The sequence below is a fragment of the Lipophrys pholis genome, assembly GCF_963383615.2.
Source record: "Lipophrys pholis genome assembly, chromosome: 21".
Taxonomy (NCBI): Eukaryota; Metazoa; Chordata; class Actinopteri; order Blenniiformes; family Blenniidae; genus Lipophrys; species Lipophrys pholis.
The window spans coordinates 9,209,580-9,227,650 of NC_137649.1; the positions used below are offsets into that span (position 1 = coordinate 9,209,580).

At 42.3% G+C, this 18,071-nt stretch overlaps 2 protein-coding genes across 2 annotated transcripts; one reads left to right on the forward strand and one right to left on the reverse strand.

The window, feature by feature from the left end:
• Window positions 1-5,157: 5,157 nt before the first annotated feature.
• ccdc167 (coiled-coil domain containing 167) lies at window positions 5,158-7,474 on the reverse strand. Its single transcript, XM_080490188.1, has 4 exons — window positions 7,348-7,474; window positions 7,077-7,171; window positions 6,268-6,320; window positions 5,158-5,910 (listed from the first exon to the last, which is right to left on the reverse strand). Exons 1-4 carry the CDS (start codon window positions 7,396-7,398, stop codon window positions 5,792-5,794), a joined length of 318 nt encoding a protein of 105 aa, XP_080346314.1. The 5' UTR covers window positions 7,399-7,474; the 3' UTR covers window positions 5,158-5,791.
• Window positions 7,475-8,334: 860 nt separating this feature from the next.
• On the forward strand, window positions 8,335-16,825 carry kif25 (kinesin family member 25). The gene is made up of 15 exons (XM_080490187.1): window positions 8,335-8,418; window positions 8,589-8,654; window positions 8,925-9,047; window positions 9,145-9,286; window positions 10,630-10,733; window positions 10,812-10,897; window positions 11,070-11,109; window positions 11,206-11,273; window positions 11,351-11,425; window positions 12,211-12,357; window positions 12,595-12,771; window positions 13,536-13,690; window positions 13,769-14,020; window positions 14,805-14,960; window positions 15,147-16,825. The coding sequence occupies exons 1-15, from the start codon at window positions 8,350-8,352 to the stop codon at window positions 15,296-15,298; spliced, it is 1,812 nt and encodes a 603-aa protein (XP_080346313.1). The 5' UTR covers window positions 8,335-8,349; the 3' UTR covers window positions 15,299-16,825.
• The last annotated feature ends 1,246 nt before the right edge of the window (window positions 16,826-18,071 follow it).

Consider the following 18,071-nt stretch of genomic DNA (forward strand, 5'->3'; position numbering starts at 1 on the left):
ACTCCTTATTTTTAAAATTGAGAGAAATTGGATTATATAGCGGCACATATGTTTAATTTATCTTTACATTTGAGCTCAAATCTGCTAAAAAATCTACTCTGATGATAGTGTAATTGGTTCTTCCCTTGTCACGGGGCTCACAACATTAAGTTATTGCTTCTTGCACCATAGACTTGTGAACTCGGTACCAGTGGAAAAATGCTTTTTGAATTCCTCTCTGATCTTTTCAACCAAGATCAAATCAATTAGCCAGAGTTCAGCAGCACGGCCACATCCAGGTCTGATCCATCAGAACAGCATTCAGAAAAGTCTTTTTCTTTTTTTTTTTCTGTTTCAACGTTTCTCAGCATAAAAGCATGCAAAGGTGACGTACACAACGCTAAAACGTGCCCATGGTCATCCACCTTGAGCCTACATCCATTAGACTAGGCTGGTTGCCGTTCTTTGAATTATGTAATGCTTGATCAGTGCGGACCTGCTCAGCTCCCGGAGCAATTACCAGAGTACACAGCCGAATGATTCCCTCATTAATAACATTAGTTATAGTGGTTTAGCAAGGGCTCTCTCCATAGGAACATTACTATTACTGAGTTAGCCATTACCTTGATGGAAAATGCCTCGGCGTTATTAACTACATAATCACACAAACCTTTTGGTTTTTCCTGCTCACCTGTCGTGTCACTTTACTGAATCAAAGGAATGTTTCAGACACAGAGACGGATAAACAAGAGGAGAGAGAAAACAACCGAGTGTCAATAATTCGGCAGCGTCCATCGGTTTACCTCACCCTGACTTCATATAGCCTGGAGCATAACTGTGTGTTTTTAAGGTTCAGACGTGTGGCATAATGTGTGAGCAGATTAAGAGGTTCAATTTCGTAGAAGAATCGAATGTAAATCGATATACTGGTACAGGAAATCGAAGAAACACACACACACACACACACACACACACACACACACACACACACACACACACACACACACACACACACACACACACACACACACGTGTGCCTGTGGGGATGTAATGGCACGGAGCGCCACCGTCTGAGTGCTTGTTAGTCGCCTGGCATCTCCTGTATCAGGATCTGTCATGTGTAAATCAGCAGACTGAGCGTGGGAGAACATGTGTGGCCTGTATGCTGTGTTTATTGTGTACTGGTGTGTGGGTTTGAGAACATATGCGTGTGTGTGTGTGTGTGTGTTTCACACAGAGAGAGAGAGAGAGAGAAATACCAGACCTAACCTGAACCTTCTCAGAAAAACCCTACGTGACATGGCGAGTGTAACCGAGGGACATTTTTCAAGGTACAATGACCTTAATAAGTGCCGAGGCGGAGACGCTCGGCGGCATACTGTTTGTGGTTTAGGCTTTGTACTCGTGGTGCCTAATTCTGTTTACATTTGAAGTTAAACAACATGTGAGAAGGTCAGTGTGTCCCCTCTCACACGACGGCACTTCAGCTGTGTGCTGTATTTGGAGCTCGTGTTAATAAAGTTTCCGATCAACACAATCTAGAGGATTAAAATTTGTCTTTTAACAAAAGCTACTTTAACAATATAGACACAGATATTTAAGTTTAAGGTGAATTTCTTGAGTTTCCATAGTTTTTTTTTAATTCCAAGTTCAAAATATTTGTACTTTATTACTATATTTCAGTAGATTTTGCCAGGTGCAGTAGTTGACAAATGTAATATATTTATTTATGACTAGATGCCAAGACTTCCTGTGTTCCTTCAGCAAAATGCAAGTAATTTGAATTCAAAGTGTTTGTACTCAGTACTCAAAGTGTTTTTTTAACAACTAGAGATAATACAATTCAATTTCTGACCCGAGATTTTGATAAAAGTTGAATCCCGATCCATGTCGTTGCTCTTGATCAAAGTACTGTAACCAGACTGACAACAACACGAGTTATAATTTATGTGTGGGAATCTGACTACTTTCTCACCTCAGTTTTATTTTTATTCATACAGTTATACTGAAAACATGAAATGTCAAGCCGACAGGTGTAGAGTGAATACTTTTGTATCTGTTTTAATAGAAAGGTAAACCCTGTCATCACTGTTCCCCGGACCCCACAATCCTCTCATGGTTTTATTTTGAAGTAAGCATTCATATATAGACTGCAACTTTTACACGAAAGCTTGTTTTAACTTGTAAAGAAGTTCCACAGTTTGGGTCTGGCCTCGTGAACCTTACTGCGTGGGGTTTCTTTTATTATTTATTCATTATTATTTGATTTTTATTAGAAATGACCAGACACAGTTGAGAGGTGAAGTGCTACTCGGAGTTACATGTCAGTCTCACAAATTACTCTGCGTAAATTAAATTATAGCAGGCATGCTTGTGTGATCTCACATTAGTAGAAAACTGTATAACAAGTGAACCTTTATTTGAACTTCACTGCCACAACCGGGTCAACTTGACCGAAGCATCATTTCAATTATGCTCCTTAATTATGTAAATAGACGAGGAGCTGAGCTGCGCTCTATTGGATGCCTTTTTAATCATAGCATTACCCGGGCTGAATAAAATACCCCTCATGCTTTCCCCCCCCCGAGTGAAACATGTCAATTTGACCTGCGAGATGATGGGAAGGTTAAGAAGGCTGATCAAACTGCTGAAGCGGAGTGTGTCATTTCTGAATGTGGCAGCAGCCAGTTCACTGACTGTCTGGTGCTTCCAGCCTTTATTGATTCTCTCCTTTGCCTTCGGTGTGATTACCCGTCATCAGCACAGCCTGCCCGAGACTCATTTCCTCTACCTCGCACGCAGGGACGCTCCCCTCCTGAGCCAGGGCAGCACAGAGTAATGTAACCTCCATAACGGCGACACTCTGCGCGACTTCGCCGAGGCTTCTGTGGCAAAAAAAACGACACCCCCACCTCTGCACTATACCTTGCACTTGCCAGAACTCTCAGAGTCTCAGCAGGTCGTGCAAGAGACAAAACATTTTCTGTTTACTAGAAAATGTCTCTAACTTTTGCAATATGCACAAATTAGTCAAGTGGCCATCAGCAAGCAGCAACACCTTTGATAACACTGCAATCAAGATGTAAGGCTGAAAACTATTTATTATCTCATAGAGGATGATGCTTTGTTGCAGATTTGATTATTTATTAATCTTCTATATTCTATTTTTATCCAAACTATTTCCACACATTTACCCCGACAATTTGATTCAGTGTTCATTATTTAACGTTGAACACTTAACTGGACTGTGGGAGGAAAACTCAACCCTCCATCCATACTTCCTCCCTGCATGTTCTGCTCATTTATTTGACGTTTTGAGTCACCAATTATACCTGAAAAACTTTACTCAGCCACATTAGTTTTTGCCACTACTTTTGCCTTTTCTATTCGGCCTCTTACACCTGAAGTGAAGTCTCAGTTCCAATCGATTGATCACGTCGAACTTAAGGTCTTACTATTGTGGCCAAGGGTGGAAATTCTGTGACTGAGGGGCCCACAAATGATGTACCTGGGATTCCACCCGAGCTTTTGTTGTTGAAATACAGTTTTGAATAATGCTTTACCCTTTGATGAATAATGCAACGTATGGTTCGGGGTTTTTCTTGCGCTCGCACAGATTGTATTAAGAAACTCTCAGTTCAACTGACATCCGACTAAATATCTGAGATAAACCTTTTTTATTTTGTTGAGTGTCTTTTAGGTCTTTAAAGGCCAAAGGACAAAAACATCCCCAAAGAATAAGTGACATAATCACTTCCGACCTGAGTGTGGACAGCAGACCTCCTCCGCAGTGGGTCAACCCAAACATCGTTCTACTTTCAAAACAACAGGATTTAAAGTGACGTCTGGCATTTTGGTGCTTGGACAAACCTCTTTAACACAATGTCTTCTCAAAGTCATCAGAACATAGGGTCACATTTTGGTTTCCTGAGTACTTTTTATTTACAATTACTGAGTAATTGTTATCTCACATGCTTTGTTGAAGTTTTTCTTTACATGATGAGGCAATAATATCAATCTCATAACCTATTCAGGGCCCTTAATTATCTTTTAAATCCCGGAGTGGCATTGCTTAATGTGCTTGTTTACATTTCTTTAATCAGAAGGTGTGTGTGTGTGTGTGTGTGTGTGTGTGTGTGTGTGTGTGTGTGTGTGTGTGTGTGTGTGTGTGTGTGTGTGTGTAGGTGTAATGAGAACTGAGAGTGATAACAGTGTGTAGGACGAAGGATGCACAAACAGTTATTTGCTAAGCTGTTCTCCCAGTTAATTCAAAGCACATTTGAAAGCTCGCCCTTGTGGTTTAGTGATGTTTTACTTGATTTTTTATTTTTTTTGTCACAGGAGCCATGAAAAGCCCAGATGAACCTATCCTGAGAAAAGCAATATAACTTAACTCCAGCCACTTTGCCTCCAGTAGAACCCCTGGACTCATATTTAACAATATATTAGATGTATACTATACGCCTGTATTTTTTGCCTCAAGTCGATGTGCTGACAGCTGACGGCTGCTCTAATATGTTTTTCTCCTGTAACGTACATTTTATAGTCAACAAACAATCCGAAAATAAAAGACTGCCAATATCTCGCATAACAAATCTATTTCAGTCCATAACAGGGAACATGGTAAAGTGGTTCCGACTCTTTTTGTATTTAAGTGACTCATTAAAGGCGAGGAAATGAGAATCAGTGGCAGGGATATGATTGTAGTTATATTCTTAGAACAGAGAGGGCTGAAGACTTTTCCATCGCCCTGCTCCCGAGTGCAACATGTGACATCATGACCGTGTTAAATGGTTCAGTAACATCTGCAGTATCTGTGGAACTGTGCACAAAAAGCCCCACCAAAATCTCATCTTCTTTTCAACATTGTTTCTATGTCATTGTGGATTTTATGACGCATCGTGTCAATTCATTGTTAAAGTCATTTGAGACACTGGAGTTGATATGAGATAAAAAGCAGTTAAAAAAAACAACAACTTTCCCCTGAACTCCAGTAAAGTATATTATTTCAAGATTGAAAGTTGACTTACAGGTTGCAAAACATACAAAGCAGGGTCTGCAAATTGCAAGTTGTCCACGTTTGGACTATTGTGATGTGTATTGAGTGAAATTAAAATACTATTATGCATCTGGTTGTACGAGGTTTGAGGTTTTATTGAAGTTAAACAAGAAACGATATGATCATAAATGGCTCCAAAGCCTTTATTATGCTCATGTAAAAGAAAACACAATTTCATTTGGACATACAACAGCAAAAACAAAACAAAAAATCAATTTGCGTGACCTCACTTTCATCCTTGTATATAAAAAGTTTTTTTTTTTTTTTTTTTGGCATATTTTGGCAAGTACACAAAGGCCTGCGTGAAGATAAAAAAAGTTGCATTCAACAGGTTTTTCTCATAGTCGTCATGACAACACATGCAGAAACCAGCTCACATTAAAAATGAAAATAGCTTTAATCTTGCTGCAAATGGCTGATGCATTATCATAATATTTCTTTGTAATTATAACTGAACATACATTAGTGTATGTGCAACGTGTGTTACAGATGTTTGCCAGTTTCCACAAAGCGTCTAAATGAGGTCGTCACTGCAGTTTTAGCTCGAGAGAACAAAATGTAACCATGCTGCCTTGTAACTAAATGTCAGAATGATGAAGTCTGAAACTGAGTTGTGATGCAGGACAGAGCGCAAGACCCCCGCCAATCAGGACCAATATCAATATTGCAATGTTGCCATCTGCTGGCAGGATTAAGTATTACACACACGTCCTGGGCCAGAGGAGCAGCTCCTTGAGCGGATTCTCAGCGGTGTCATGAGTCTTCCTCACTGTAAAGAAACATGTAGTAGAAAAGAGCGCTGAGAATCAGCAGAGAGACTGACAGCACCATGTTCCTCCGGTTCTCGCCTCTTAACGTTTCCAGCTCCTTATCTGGAGAAAACAGGATAAAATGTTGCATGAACGCATTGGCATGTATCATCTATTTCTATTAATTGGAAAACCTTGGAAAAATGATGGACAGAGTTGCAAAATAGAGCACAAAACATGCACCTTGATGCAAATGATTAGTGTGCAATATATATATATATATATATATATATATATATATATATGAAGTTGTATAGGTAGATGCTTTAGAATGCATTACAACTGTTAGGATTTTCTCTTTCACTAAAAGTCATGCTTGCAGTGACCGAACATCATTTTGAAAAATAAGAACACCGGAGTTCCTCAGGGCACAGTACTCTCTCCCTTTATACTTCAGACTTCCACCACATCTCACCTTACCTAGCTTCAGCACCCTTTCATTCATGATTGCCATTTCATCTTCCAGTTCTTGTCTGTGAAGCAGATGGGAGAGAGAAATCAATTAGGATACCAAGTAAAAACACAAAATCAAACTCAAAATACTCCACAACAATATGTAGATAAACTACAAAAAGGTACTCAATGAAACAAATGATGGAATGCAAAGCAAGAGCCACAAAGAACACCAACCATTCCAAGAGAGAAAATCCCCAGAGACTCAACTCCACTACAGTGGTAAGCAGAATAACTATAAAAGTGCATCGGCCATTGCAAGAGACGTGTAGAAGAGAGTAGAAGAAGAAAAAGAGAGACAAATTAACCAAAAGAAATGACCAAAGACATTTAGGTGAGACACAAAGGAAACAGAACTAGAAGAGACTTGAGGCCAGGTCCACAACAAAGAGTTAGAAAGAAGAAGGAAGGACAGACACACGTCCACACGGAATGAAAAAGTTGCTGAAACAGCTGCTGACGGCATCACAGACACGAAAACACACTACAAGCACACATAAACAAAATTGTATGAGGGTAATCAAACTGTCAGGAAAGAGAAGATACAGAATTATTCAAAGAATTGGTGGTTATGATAAAGAAAGTAAAGAGGAGGGGGTTTGGAAGGTTAGTTCTTTGCATTTACCAAAGTGAACCTTAACTACACATGTTCTAGTGGGGAGCTGATGCTGGGGGTCCGGGGGCGTCACATGTCGATCTGTCAGCAGAGGGATTCGAACCAGCGACCCTCCAAACGGAAGTCCCTCCCACCTGATGGCCCACCAGTGCAGCCTCACCTCTCCTTCTCAGATAGCTCCTCTCTCCTGCTCCTGAACTCCGCCTTCTCCAGAGTCCCCTGGCAACGCGCCTTCCGCTCCTCCAGACGGTCAATCTGCAGACAGGTGAGACGCGAGGACATGTGAGAGACACGAGGAACAGGTGAGGAAGGTGAGACACGGGATGCAGGCACAGCCAGCGAGCAGTAAATGAATGACGTGTGCAGGATAGAAGCAAAAAGCTCCGGATGGAGGGATCAAATGTGCAAAATCTTCTTTAAAAACCCCGTACCTCGGTGGCGACACTTATATTCTCTCGTCTCTTGTCCTTTAATTTAGCCATTTTAGACCCGGACAGTGTCGTCTGGCTGTCTCTACCTGTGACAATGCGGAAATGTCTTTCCAGTTTCTTCTTCGTTTTGTTTAGGTTTTTCTTGTCGGAGAGTTTTGCTGCCCCCTGCTGTTAAACAGCTGAAGTACAACTACGTGCTCCTGGATATTAAAGCACGCCAGTACTCTTATTTTCCTTTAATTATACCAAGAGCAATTGTAATTTTTTTTTTTTTACTTGCATTACAAACAGCAGATATTTGAATCACGTTTTAAGAAATAAACATCCAAGGCACATTTCTCAGAAAAACAAAGTTAAACCATTCATTTTGAAAACATATGTAGACACAAAACAGGGATTTGATGTGTGAAAACAATAAATTACTAGATAAAAAATGCAGATTAAAATAAAATGACAAGCTTATCACAAACCGTGCAAATGTTCAGTAGCTAATTCAATAGCTAATTTAAAATGTATTGAAGTACAGGTTAAATAATCTATACTTGGATAACAATACTCAAATGTACAAAACTAAACAATCCTTCCTAATTACAGTAATGTTTTTTGGGAAGTTGTTGATTTCCTACAGTAAAAATAACTGACTCGTCCCCAAAAAATGTTTCATATACAGAACTGAACCCCAAAGTACAAAACATATCAATAAGAGGTACATTAAATATGCAGACGTTTAAACACGACTTGTAAAATCTTTAAAACTCATATTTCTGCCTGTTTTATCTCTCAGGCTGGAAACATCCATCCCGCTCCTCCGTGAGAAGAGTGAGGCCGGCGGCAGCCCTCACCTGCTAAACACAGACAGGTGAGCAGCACTGAGAGAGTTGTCGCTGATCGTTGCTAATGGGATTATCGGCCCTGAAAGGACACAACTTGATCAGCTGGGGAGGGAACGGGACAAGGCCAGACTTTCTGCTCGCTCTTAGTCGTTCGTTTTCTTATAGAAAAATGCCTCTTTTTATAAACCGAGACCAGATATTTGCCCATCAGGTTCACCTGCTGGAGCACAAGCTGAGGGTGAGTGAATACTGGAGGTCAGGGAAGGTCAAACAGGAGATCAGTTTAGTGTGTATTGTTATCATGTTTTTTCTTTTTCTTTTTCATTTTCCAAACCTTTGCTTTTTTTTTTTTTCACCATTTCCGGCAACATGTAATGTCCTTTGTGGACTTATTTCACTGTGTTGCAGAGTAAAGAGGAGCGAATACTCGAACTGGAGACAGAGAATGCAATTCTTCATTTAAGACTCGCGGAGGTAAGAAGATTCCTGCCAGTCATTACTTCACGGATTAACCCGCAGAGTTCTTGACTGTTACTTTCTACACTGGACTTTGTGTGTTATATGAAGCTTGAAGACTTACAGGATGACATGGATGTGCACAGGATTGTGATTCTTTATTTAAATTTTTTTTAAATGTTTAACAGATAGTTGATGCTTTGTGGGCTAGTAAAGGATCGTTGTTGGATTTATCAGATTTTTACGGCAACAGATGCTCAAACATTTGTGTCACACTTTCATCCTCAGTGTTTGGGTAAGCTGCGCCATGACCACGAAGAGGAGACCAGGGCTGCTGACCAGCTTCAGCTCCGGAGAAATACGCAGAAGATGACCCGGGCAGCGCTCGTCAAGCTCCTTTCTGAAGTCCAGGTGCGGATGTCTTCAGACGTGTGGAGTTTTCAGTTGGTCCTGAAACACCCGACTCACACCTCACACACACCCGTCTTTGATTCTCTGCGTGCGGCAGGTCGTGAAGCGGGACCTCAGCGAGGTGTTTGCGATCTACGTGAGCTTTGCCACTGAGCTTGAGGAACAGAGCAAGCAGCTACTGGAGAAAGTACAGCAGGCCAGCTCCTGCTTCAACGGCCCCTGTAGAGAAGAGGCAAACAGTGAGTATCTCAGGGGATCGCGTTCCTCGTGGAGGTTTGCAAAGTCTTGGTTGTTGTTGGACAGCCATGAAATCCAGAATTGGATTCTTCCTGTGTACACTGAACTGAAGAAACAAGAAACCAATAGAGGCTCCATAACGAATCAGGGCTGTGGTATTGCAGAAGATCAGACGATTCGTCCTTACATATGCAGTCCGCCTTTCCCTTTTCATTCCCTCTCGACCCACAGAATCATTTAAGATTAACCTTTAGAATAGTGATAACTGAGCCAGTGGTGTGTTGTCCATTAAAAATCCATAATTTACATTGTCAGACAGCTCATAAAACCATATTTCATCCTTTTACCGCTCACATTGAGAAATGTCAGACTTTTGACCAAGCAGCCATTTGTGAAAGGTTAATGTGAAGCTGAGGCGTTTTCATACCTCTCTGTCTGCTCGCGGTTTTAAAAGAGCCTTTCTAAAGTTGGATTTTCTGCCCCTCGCTTCAATTAAACTTTTCTCACGCTCTCGCTCACTCCTTCTCCGTGTGTCTATAAATCTGAAGTGGCTTACAGGTTATTTGCTGCCTGCATCTCACTCGGAGGTGTGCTGCTGGGTCAGGTAATCCTCTCACACCGTCCACCGCCTCCCACTCTGTCGGCCCGGCCGGCCCCGCCCCCTCGAGGTTACCCAAGGTTGATTGTGCTGCTCTGTGTGTTGTCCAGCCCGCCAGTCAGCTGGTCACCGCCTCCCAGACTGCTGCACGGCGATCTGGTCACATGCTCTGGCTCTAATGAGACTGAGCCCACAGGCCACGTAATGCTGATGTCTTACGGTGGAAAGAAGGGTTTATAATGTTTCTTTATGTGTTTTTCACATATTTTAAAGCTTATCGAGCTGTGTAGTATGGTTGATTAATGTACTGTATTCTTCTTCTGAGAGTATACCAAATGAACAAATACAGTAAAATACATGAGCCAAGTGCAAGAGTCTCAACCGCAACAAAATCATGAAGTATTTATAAGCGAGGAATTTGGTTGTATTAACATTTAAATGGGTATTCTGAACTGCTTCAGTTAGTGCTATGAGTGTGAAATGACTGTTTAATCCATGTATATATACTGTGCATTCAGATATATACTGAATTCAGAGCTTTACACCAGAGAACTGACACCTGTGGCTTTTTTTTTCCCTTCTTTTATTGCACTTTGTTAAACTGAACATTATGGACTGGACTGGCTTTTTATTAGATGTGACAAACAAATTCACCATCATTTCTAATATCTGCGTGGAGCCTTTTAACCTCACAGAAGAGAGAGACGGCCCTTCAATGTTGATTTGTCTTTACTCTTTTCTTTCCAGATTTGCACTGTCGTGTTGGAGCTTTGGAGCGCTCCCTGGGGGAGGAGCGGGAGAGGTGCAGCGCTGAGAGACAGAAGAGAAAAGAGCTTCACAACACACTGGTGGTGAGCACAGATACTCTCTTCAGAAACGATGCCGATGAACCAGGACAAACTGCTCATTCCTCTTCCGCTTGTCTGCAGGAGCTGAGAGGGAATATCAGGGTTCACTGCAGAGTGCGTCCAGTTCTGCCCTTTGACCACGTCCAGTCCTCAGCATCCGGGTCAGGGTGAGTCTGCTCACAGAACTTCCCTCTGAGTGACCTTGAATCCAAATGATTGCTCCCAGGACTTTTGTCACCAGTGTTGAAAGTGTGTGATACTATGAAAAGCTTTGATGGCGACTGCAGCAGTGGCAAAGTGCTGTAGTAGTCAAACCTATGTATAATTTTTTCCTATTAGTCCGGCGCCCTCGGAGGAAGTCGTCCACGCAGTCAGTGACGTGAGTGTTGCACAGGTGTCTGATGGGATTTCCTTCGATTGCTGCAAACCTGCTCGGTGTTCCCGCGTCACAGTTTCTCCTCGTTTGCGTCTTCAGGACACGGTGATGGTGAACTGCCTGAAGACGGGGATGCCCGCGCACAACAAGACGTTCGAGTTCGAGAGGTGAGTAACTAATTAACCTAACAGGGCGCAGCGTGCGAGGTAACTAGTACTCACAGAGGAATTTGTGTTTCCCTCAGAGCGCACGGTCCAGAAGATTCCCAGGACACTGTGTTTAAGGAGGTGAAGTCACTTCTCACATCCCTGCTGGATGGGTGAGTGGATATAACATCACTACATCCGGTCTAATGTATTATTCTGCAAATTAAAATAACTCAGTCAAACTTTTTTTGTGCAGCACTTTGCTTGGAGATTTGGTGAAATTCATAGTGTGTCACAGGAAAGTGAGAATAAAACAAAACAAGAAAGGACCAAAAGAAATGTATAAATACAAGGAAAAATGCCTTTAAATAGTACCAAAATGGATAATTAGAATTAGGTGAAATAAAACTGAATGACAAATGAACAAGATGAATTAATAAAATTAAATAAAATAATAAAAAATTGCGCGAGTGTGATTGCACAGAGAGGTTTGTGAGAGGCATGAGTGTCTTGTATCCTTGGTCTTGGGTATATAAATGTATTTGTATTTTTTCCTCACCATTCTAGAATAGTACCTTTTCTAGGTGCATTTAAAAAAAAAGAAAAAAGAAAAAGACTATTAGTGCAGGGGAATCGTGTGCAGGGTGAAATAAATGATTAATTATCCAAAAATATACTATAGCAAGAGATCATGAATAAATTGGACAAATGGAGTTGGAGGTGGAGCTGCCAAGCAGGAGCAGAGAAAGACCTGAGAGACGGTTCACGGACAGGGTGAAGGAGGACCTGGAGATAGTGGGTGTACCAGTAGGAAGACGAGAAACCTGAAGGGAGCAGCGGAACGATGGCGGCGAAATAACGAGTGGAAGAGCACGAGATTAAATGAAACACGTGACGTGTGTCTCATTGTACCGTTGACAGGATTAACAGGGTGTTGTCTCTCTCCCCTGCCTTGCAGCTACAATGTGTGCATCATGGCATACGGACAAACGGGCAGTGGGAAAACACACACCATGGTGGGATCGCAGCAGCTGGAGGAGAGCTCCAGGATGCAGCAGGAGGCACAGCAGGGAATTATTCCCAAAGCCGCTGCTGAGCTCTTTCGGTGAGACAGTAAAGCTTGTTTATTCATTTGTTTATGTAAGAGGTCCTCAGTGTCAAGAATAAACCCCGCGAAAGGTGTTTTGCAATCTGCTTTTTAAACCACAGTGAACACTTTCTACCTTTTCAGTTGTTTAATCACAATTTGAATAAATAAAGTTAAAAAAAAAAAAAAAAGAGGCTGATCTACAGTCCAGTTATTTGCTCATCGCTTCTTGATGGTTCCGTCTGTTTCCCCCAGGCTGATCGCCGAGAAGCCGGCGGAGAACCACACGGTGGAGGTGTCGGTGATGGAGGTGTACAACAACGAGGTGTTTGACATGCTCGCCACGGACGGGCAGGGGAACAGCGTCAGCCAGCGTCGGGACGTCGTCACCACGTCCTCCGGTACCAGCCAGGTCACCGCTCTCGCATCCGAGTGAGTCCTAACGGAACCCGGGCGGCTTTCCGCGCTTTCTGGCTTCAAGAGTGGGAGATTTCGAGCACTTTCATTTTGGGAATCGAACCATCTTCTGTCTCTGTTGCCTCCACACTGTCAGGCCTCCACAGGGAGGACATGCAAATTCCAATCAGGACCCGTCTGACTTCAACAATTGTAGCAACTGCATGTGTAAATAGGAAACAAGACTACATTTGGTGTTTTCTGCAGCATTCTTTGGACCCCAGTTTGCCTCAAAATGAGACTAAAATGATCAATGAGCCTTGAATGATTTTCTTTTTCAACGTGAAGGCTGCAGCTACAGCTTTAATGTTTCAGCCAGTCGGAGGCTTACACTTTAAAGAGAATTTAACATCAGCCAACAAACAACCTCTTGTTTTGCTTGGATTTTAAATGGCGAACCGTTTCCAAGCAGGCACAGAATCCTAATCATGTCTTTCAATGAAAAGAAAAGGTTTTTATTATGATAGGGAAAAAACAAAACAAAAAACACAAATCTTTTTAAGAAAGAAATTCTGGTGTTGTCTCCTTACACTTTTAAAAACAATAGAAGGGGAAAGCTCTGCCACGAGAACATAGGCCACAAGAATTTTCTGATTGATCTCCACACTGATTCTTCACTGAGCATTAGCTTTTTACACGCGCATTCTCTCTGCATTCATTGCAAACCTGAAAAGTTTTACGCTCCAAGAAATGAAGTACTAGTGTGTTGTTTTAAGGCGCTTCCTGGGTTTGTTTCGCAGGCCTGTGGGGACGGTCTCGGAGGTGATGCAGATCATCGGCCGTGTCCAGAAGCGCCGGGTTCACTGTCCCACCCTCATTCACACCGACTCGTCGCGCTCTCACCTCATCGTCACCCTCACCGTTTCCTCCAAGAGCCCCAACGCGCTGGCCCTGGGTGAGATGCTTTCGTAGACGCGCTCACAGAAAGTGTCGGCGTCGCGCCTCGCCTGACTTCATCGCTCCTTTCTCTCAGCTCGCCGGCTGCAGAGTGCAAAGAAGGACATGCAGCGCGCCGCCCACAGGCAGTGGTGGAGTCCGCGGTGTCGACGTGCCAACCCCGCTGCCCACCACTCGCCAGACGAGCTCTCCCTGAGCGCCGCCTCCTCCCCCTGCGCCTCGCCGTCGCCCTCCCACTCCCCCTGCCCCTCCCCGAGGCGCAGCATCTCTCAGGCCCCCTTCAGGACCAAGCTGCAGCTGGTGGACCTGGCAGGCAGCGAGTGTGTCGGTAGGAGCTCGCCGCCTCAGGATCTTCTTTGGATGTGTTCACGTTGTAGGCGTGCTGGTCCTCCGCAGTGTTTTGCATTAAAGCAAGATTTTTACCTGGAAATGAGGAATCCTGTCGCATCCGGTCGCTTATGGGCATCTGTAAATAAGATGCTGTGGATGAAGGATGAGAAAGTTAGGAAAAACTCTAAGATACAGTTAACAATAAATTAGATTTGGAGGTGTTAAGTCAAAGTCAAGAGTAGACTGAATAGCAATACATTAAGCTTATTGAGTCAAAATTCATGCAATTTTTACTTTAAGATAAATGTAGGGTCACAATATCTGAGGAATTATTTCAGTTGATATGGCTTCAATGTGATTAATTGGACTTCTCTCTTGCATCACCAGTTTTTTAAAACGATCTCACAGGCTGTAAAGAAAGCAGACATGAATCTGATGTATTGACTCAATACTGCCACCCAGTGTACAGAACACACATTACTTAAATCTTACATACTGTACCTTTGAACAGCTTTGAACTATTCAGTTACACCTCATTAAACTTGATTTAATTTCTTATTGTCTGGACACTAATTTGGATATAACGTTTTGTGGTATGTTAGTAAATGTATTTTATAGTAGGAGCTAAATGTAGAGCTTGGTGTGGACCTAAGCTTTCACAAAGACCCTGCACTAGTCGCACCAAGCTTGGGGATAAAAATAATTAAACTGGACTTATTCATGCACACTAATGTTTATCATTAAATTCCCAGTATGTGCCTGTCCTGCTGTAAATCCGCCAGGTATGTCTGGGATTTCGGGTGCAGCTCTCTGGGAGGTGTCGTGTATAAACCGCAGTCTTTCGTCTTTGTCGGACGTCCTGGGCGCTTTGGCCGAGCACAGGCCTCACGTCCCCTACAGGAACAGCAAACTCACTCATCTGCTCCAGGATGCCATTGGTAAGACGCGCAAACACACACAGCTGCCACCAGTGACAGCGACTCCTGCTCCCCATTGCATCCTCGGCCTTGCATTGTCTTCCTCCAGCTGATGTGTACCTCATAACGAGAGAGAGAGAGAGAGAGAGAGATCTTCCCTTGAAGTCGGTGTTATTGTGCTTTTTGCCTGTTGTTGTTGTCCACCAGGTGGAGATGCAAAGCTGCTGGTGATGCTGTGTGTCTCACCGACGCAGCGCTTCATCACCGAGTCCCTGCAGTCTCTTGGCTTTGGCACCCGGGCCCGCCAGGTTCAGAAAGAGCAGCCGAGACGAAAAAGCAACACCCTGAAAGTGAAGTGATGAAACATAGGAGGGTTTAGTCCTTCACACGTGCGGATCCAATGTAGATATTTTTAGTAGTTGTCACACCGGCAGATGGAAAGAAAAGATGAGGCAGATGAAAGGAGAAGTGGTAATTAAAAGAAAATTAAAAATCCACGCCAGTGATCTTTATCTTTCTATGTAAGTACTGTATTAAAAAGTGTTTATTAGATAGTGAATGTTTAACACATTGAATTTCACAGCCTTTAACACTGAAGAGGAAAAACACCCAGATATTGAAAGTCATTGCTTTTGTAGCAACGTTCAATAAGGCTTCTGCTGATAGTATTCTCTACATAAACACACACCAGCCACTTTATTAGATAAACTTGTGCGAGCCAAGGTGAGCCGCTTTGTCAGTATTTCTACGTTTAAAAGGCTGACAAGTCTGCACATTTGGTTGATAGAGTCAGAAATGGGAACGTTTCGATTTCATGGTCGCTCCATAGGCTGCAGTAGGTGGCGGTGCTACGCTGGAGGGTTTAATATTGAAAAAAGGCATCTGATAGGTTGCCTCTATTGTGCAAATGAACCATATTTGCCAACTTCAGGATTCACCCACGCAAAGTCATACTTTATATGGTGGGATGGCGGGAACTCTTTTACAGAAATTCGGTGAGAAGTTCATCCGTTTTAGGTCATTTTATCTATTATGAAATTGCCCTGCACATAAAGGAGTTGAAAGTCTTTAAATACCTTCAATTTACCATTTCTAAATAGCAATTTTATGCAATGTAATTATAAATAAATAAATAAATTTGTTAAGGAAGGCTTTATATCTGACTCGGATCACATTCCACTGTACAAGTGTATTAAATAGAAAAATCAATGGATGTTTGTTTTAAACCCTCGTGGAAATTGGTGGGACTCTTTTTAGCGTGTGAATATTCAGACAGTAATGAAATTCTGGCACAACTTCAGAACCCTAAAAATGCTTTACTTTGTATGTTATTTATTTTGACTTCATGGTTCGTATTTCCAGCTGCAGCAGCATTCAGATGTAGATCCTGCAGGCAGTGAAATTAACTTCACTGTATAAAACAAATACTGTTTGACTCCTCTAGTTTTCATATGTTATAGATTTGAGCATGACTCGCTCCCGCTTTGCCTTCTCATTGTTTAACAATACAGGTTCAGCTTTGTTTGTCCAGTAACATTTCACATGTAATACACTGTATTCTGTTTCTGTGTGATCATCACCTTGTGTTTGGGTTACACACTCTTCTCACGAGCCTTGGTAGAATAGAAAAATGTGTTGACGATACTTGAAAATAAACGCAGTATCTGCACGTGTGTATTTCTGTGCACATATGTGTCGGCGTATGATCCTGTTTGAAAAACGCTGTACCGGAATCCTTCCATCTTTAGGTAATTGGCCGTTTTTGAGCAGAATGTATTTGTCCCGGTAAAAATAAAAAAATGCAGGCGGAGTTTATGACAATAAGAACAGACTTTTTACACAAATGACTTTCACCATGGGGAAAATAAATGTATTACAAACACTTTAACAAGGTTGTTTTGTTATTTTTTTTTACAGTAAGTTATTTGGAACAGACAGACTATTGTGCTGCATAGGGAACTGTAAGACTTTTTTTTTTTTCAGTGTGCACAGGCTGATGATTATTTGCAAATGCAATTTCAGATCTGTTGACTACAGTTTAATGTTGGGGGAAAAAAAACAAACCCCGGACGATACCGTCCAAGGTGAACCAGTTGGAAATCCTCCCAGCACAAATACAATAACACTGTATCTGATAATTAAATCTCTTTTTCATCAGCTCCCCTTAGACACGTACACACTCACACTTTTTTTTTTTTAAATAGGCCTGCTGCCACCAGTGGGCTGCAAACTGTGAATACATACTGTCGTCTGTTTCCACGCAGGGCTGAAACTGACACGTTCCTGACATGCACACACCAGGCAGTACTGACATGAACGCTTAAAGGCCCCAAGTGCTTATGGAAGCCATGAGCTTAGAGGATGAATGGTAAGAAAAAAAAAATAAAAATAACCCACAATCAATACAACAGTGATGAGAAAATGGACATGGAATCTCCTGGAGCGTTGGAGAAGTAAGGAACGAAGAGGTGAGAGGAACAGCAAAGTGAGAATGAGACGGGAGAAAAGCACGAACACCAAACCATTTGTCTACGAGACACAAACAGGGTTCAGTGGTGAGCGACTATCATAGGTTTGAGTCCAGGATCTTTTCTGTGAGGAGTTTACATCTTTGCAGAATCCCAATACATGTACTTGAGGTTAACTTAAGCAGACGAGGCTGTTTTTCTCTGTGCAGTTTGCCCTGTGATGGACTGCTGACCCGTCCAGGCTGTACCAGGCCTTGGCCGCCACTGGGATTGGTTGCGACCCCCGAGTTTGGACAAGGTGTCTTAGAAAGTGGATTGATTTCATGACGGCTTCTAACCAGATGGTTTTTCATTGCAGATGTGGATAAGGTCAGCAACTTTACAGCGATGAGGTAAGTTGATTTGATTTTGTGCTAATTATAGAAAAGTCTGGATTTTCGCCTTTTTATTTTATCTGAATGAAATGGTCGTCAGAGGTGACGCTTCAGCGGTACTGTGAAACAATGTCAACATATAGTTGTTTGAAAGTACAGGGTTTGGCTACTGTATATTCATATCACTGTCAATATCGATGTTGCGTTGGTGCGCATGAAGACGTTTTGTTGCATGTGAATGATAACCTCCACTAGTTAGTTTGAACAAACTGCTCAAACTTGACATCAAA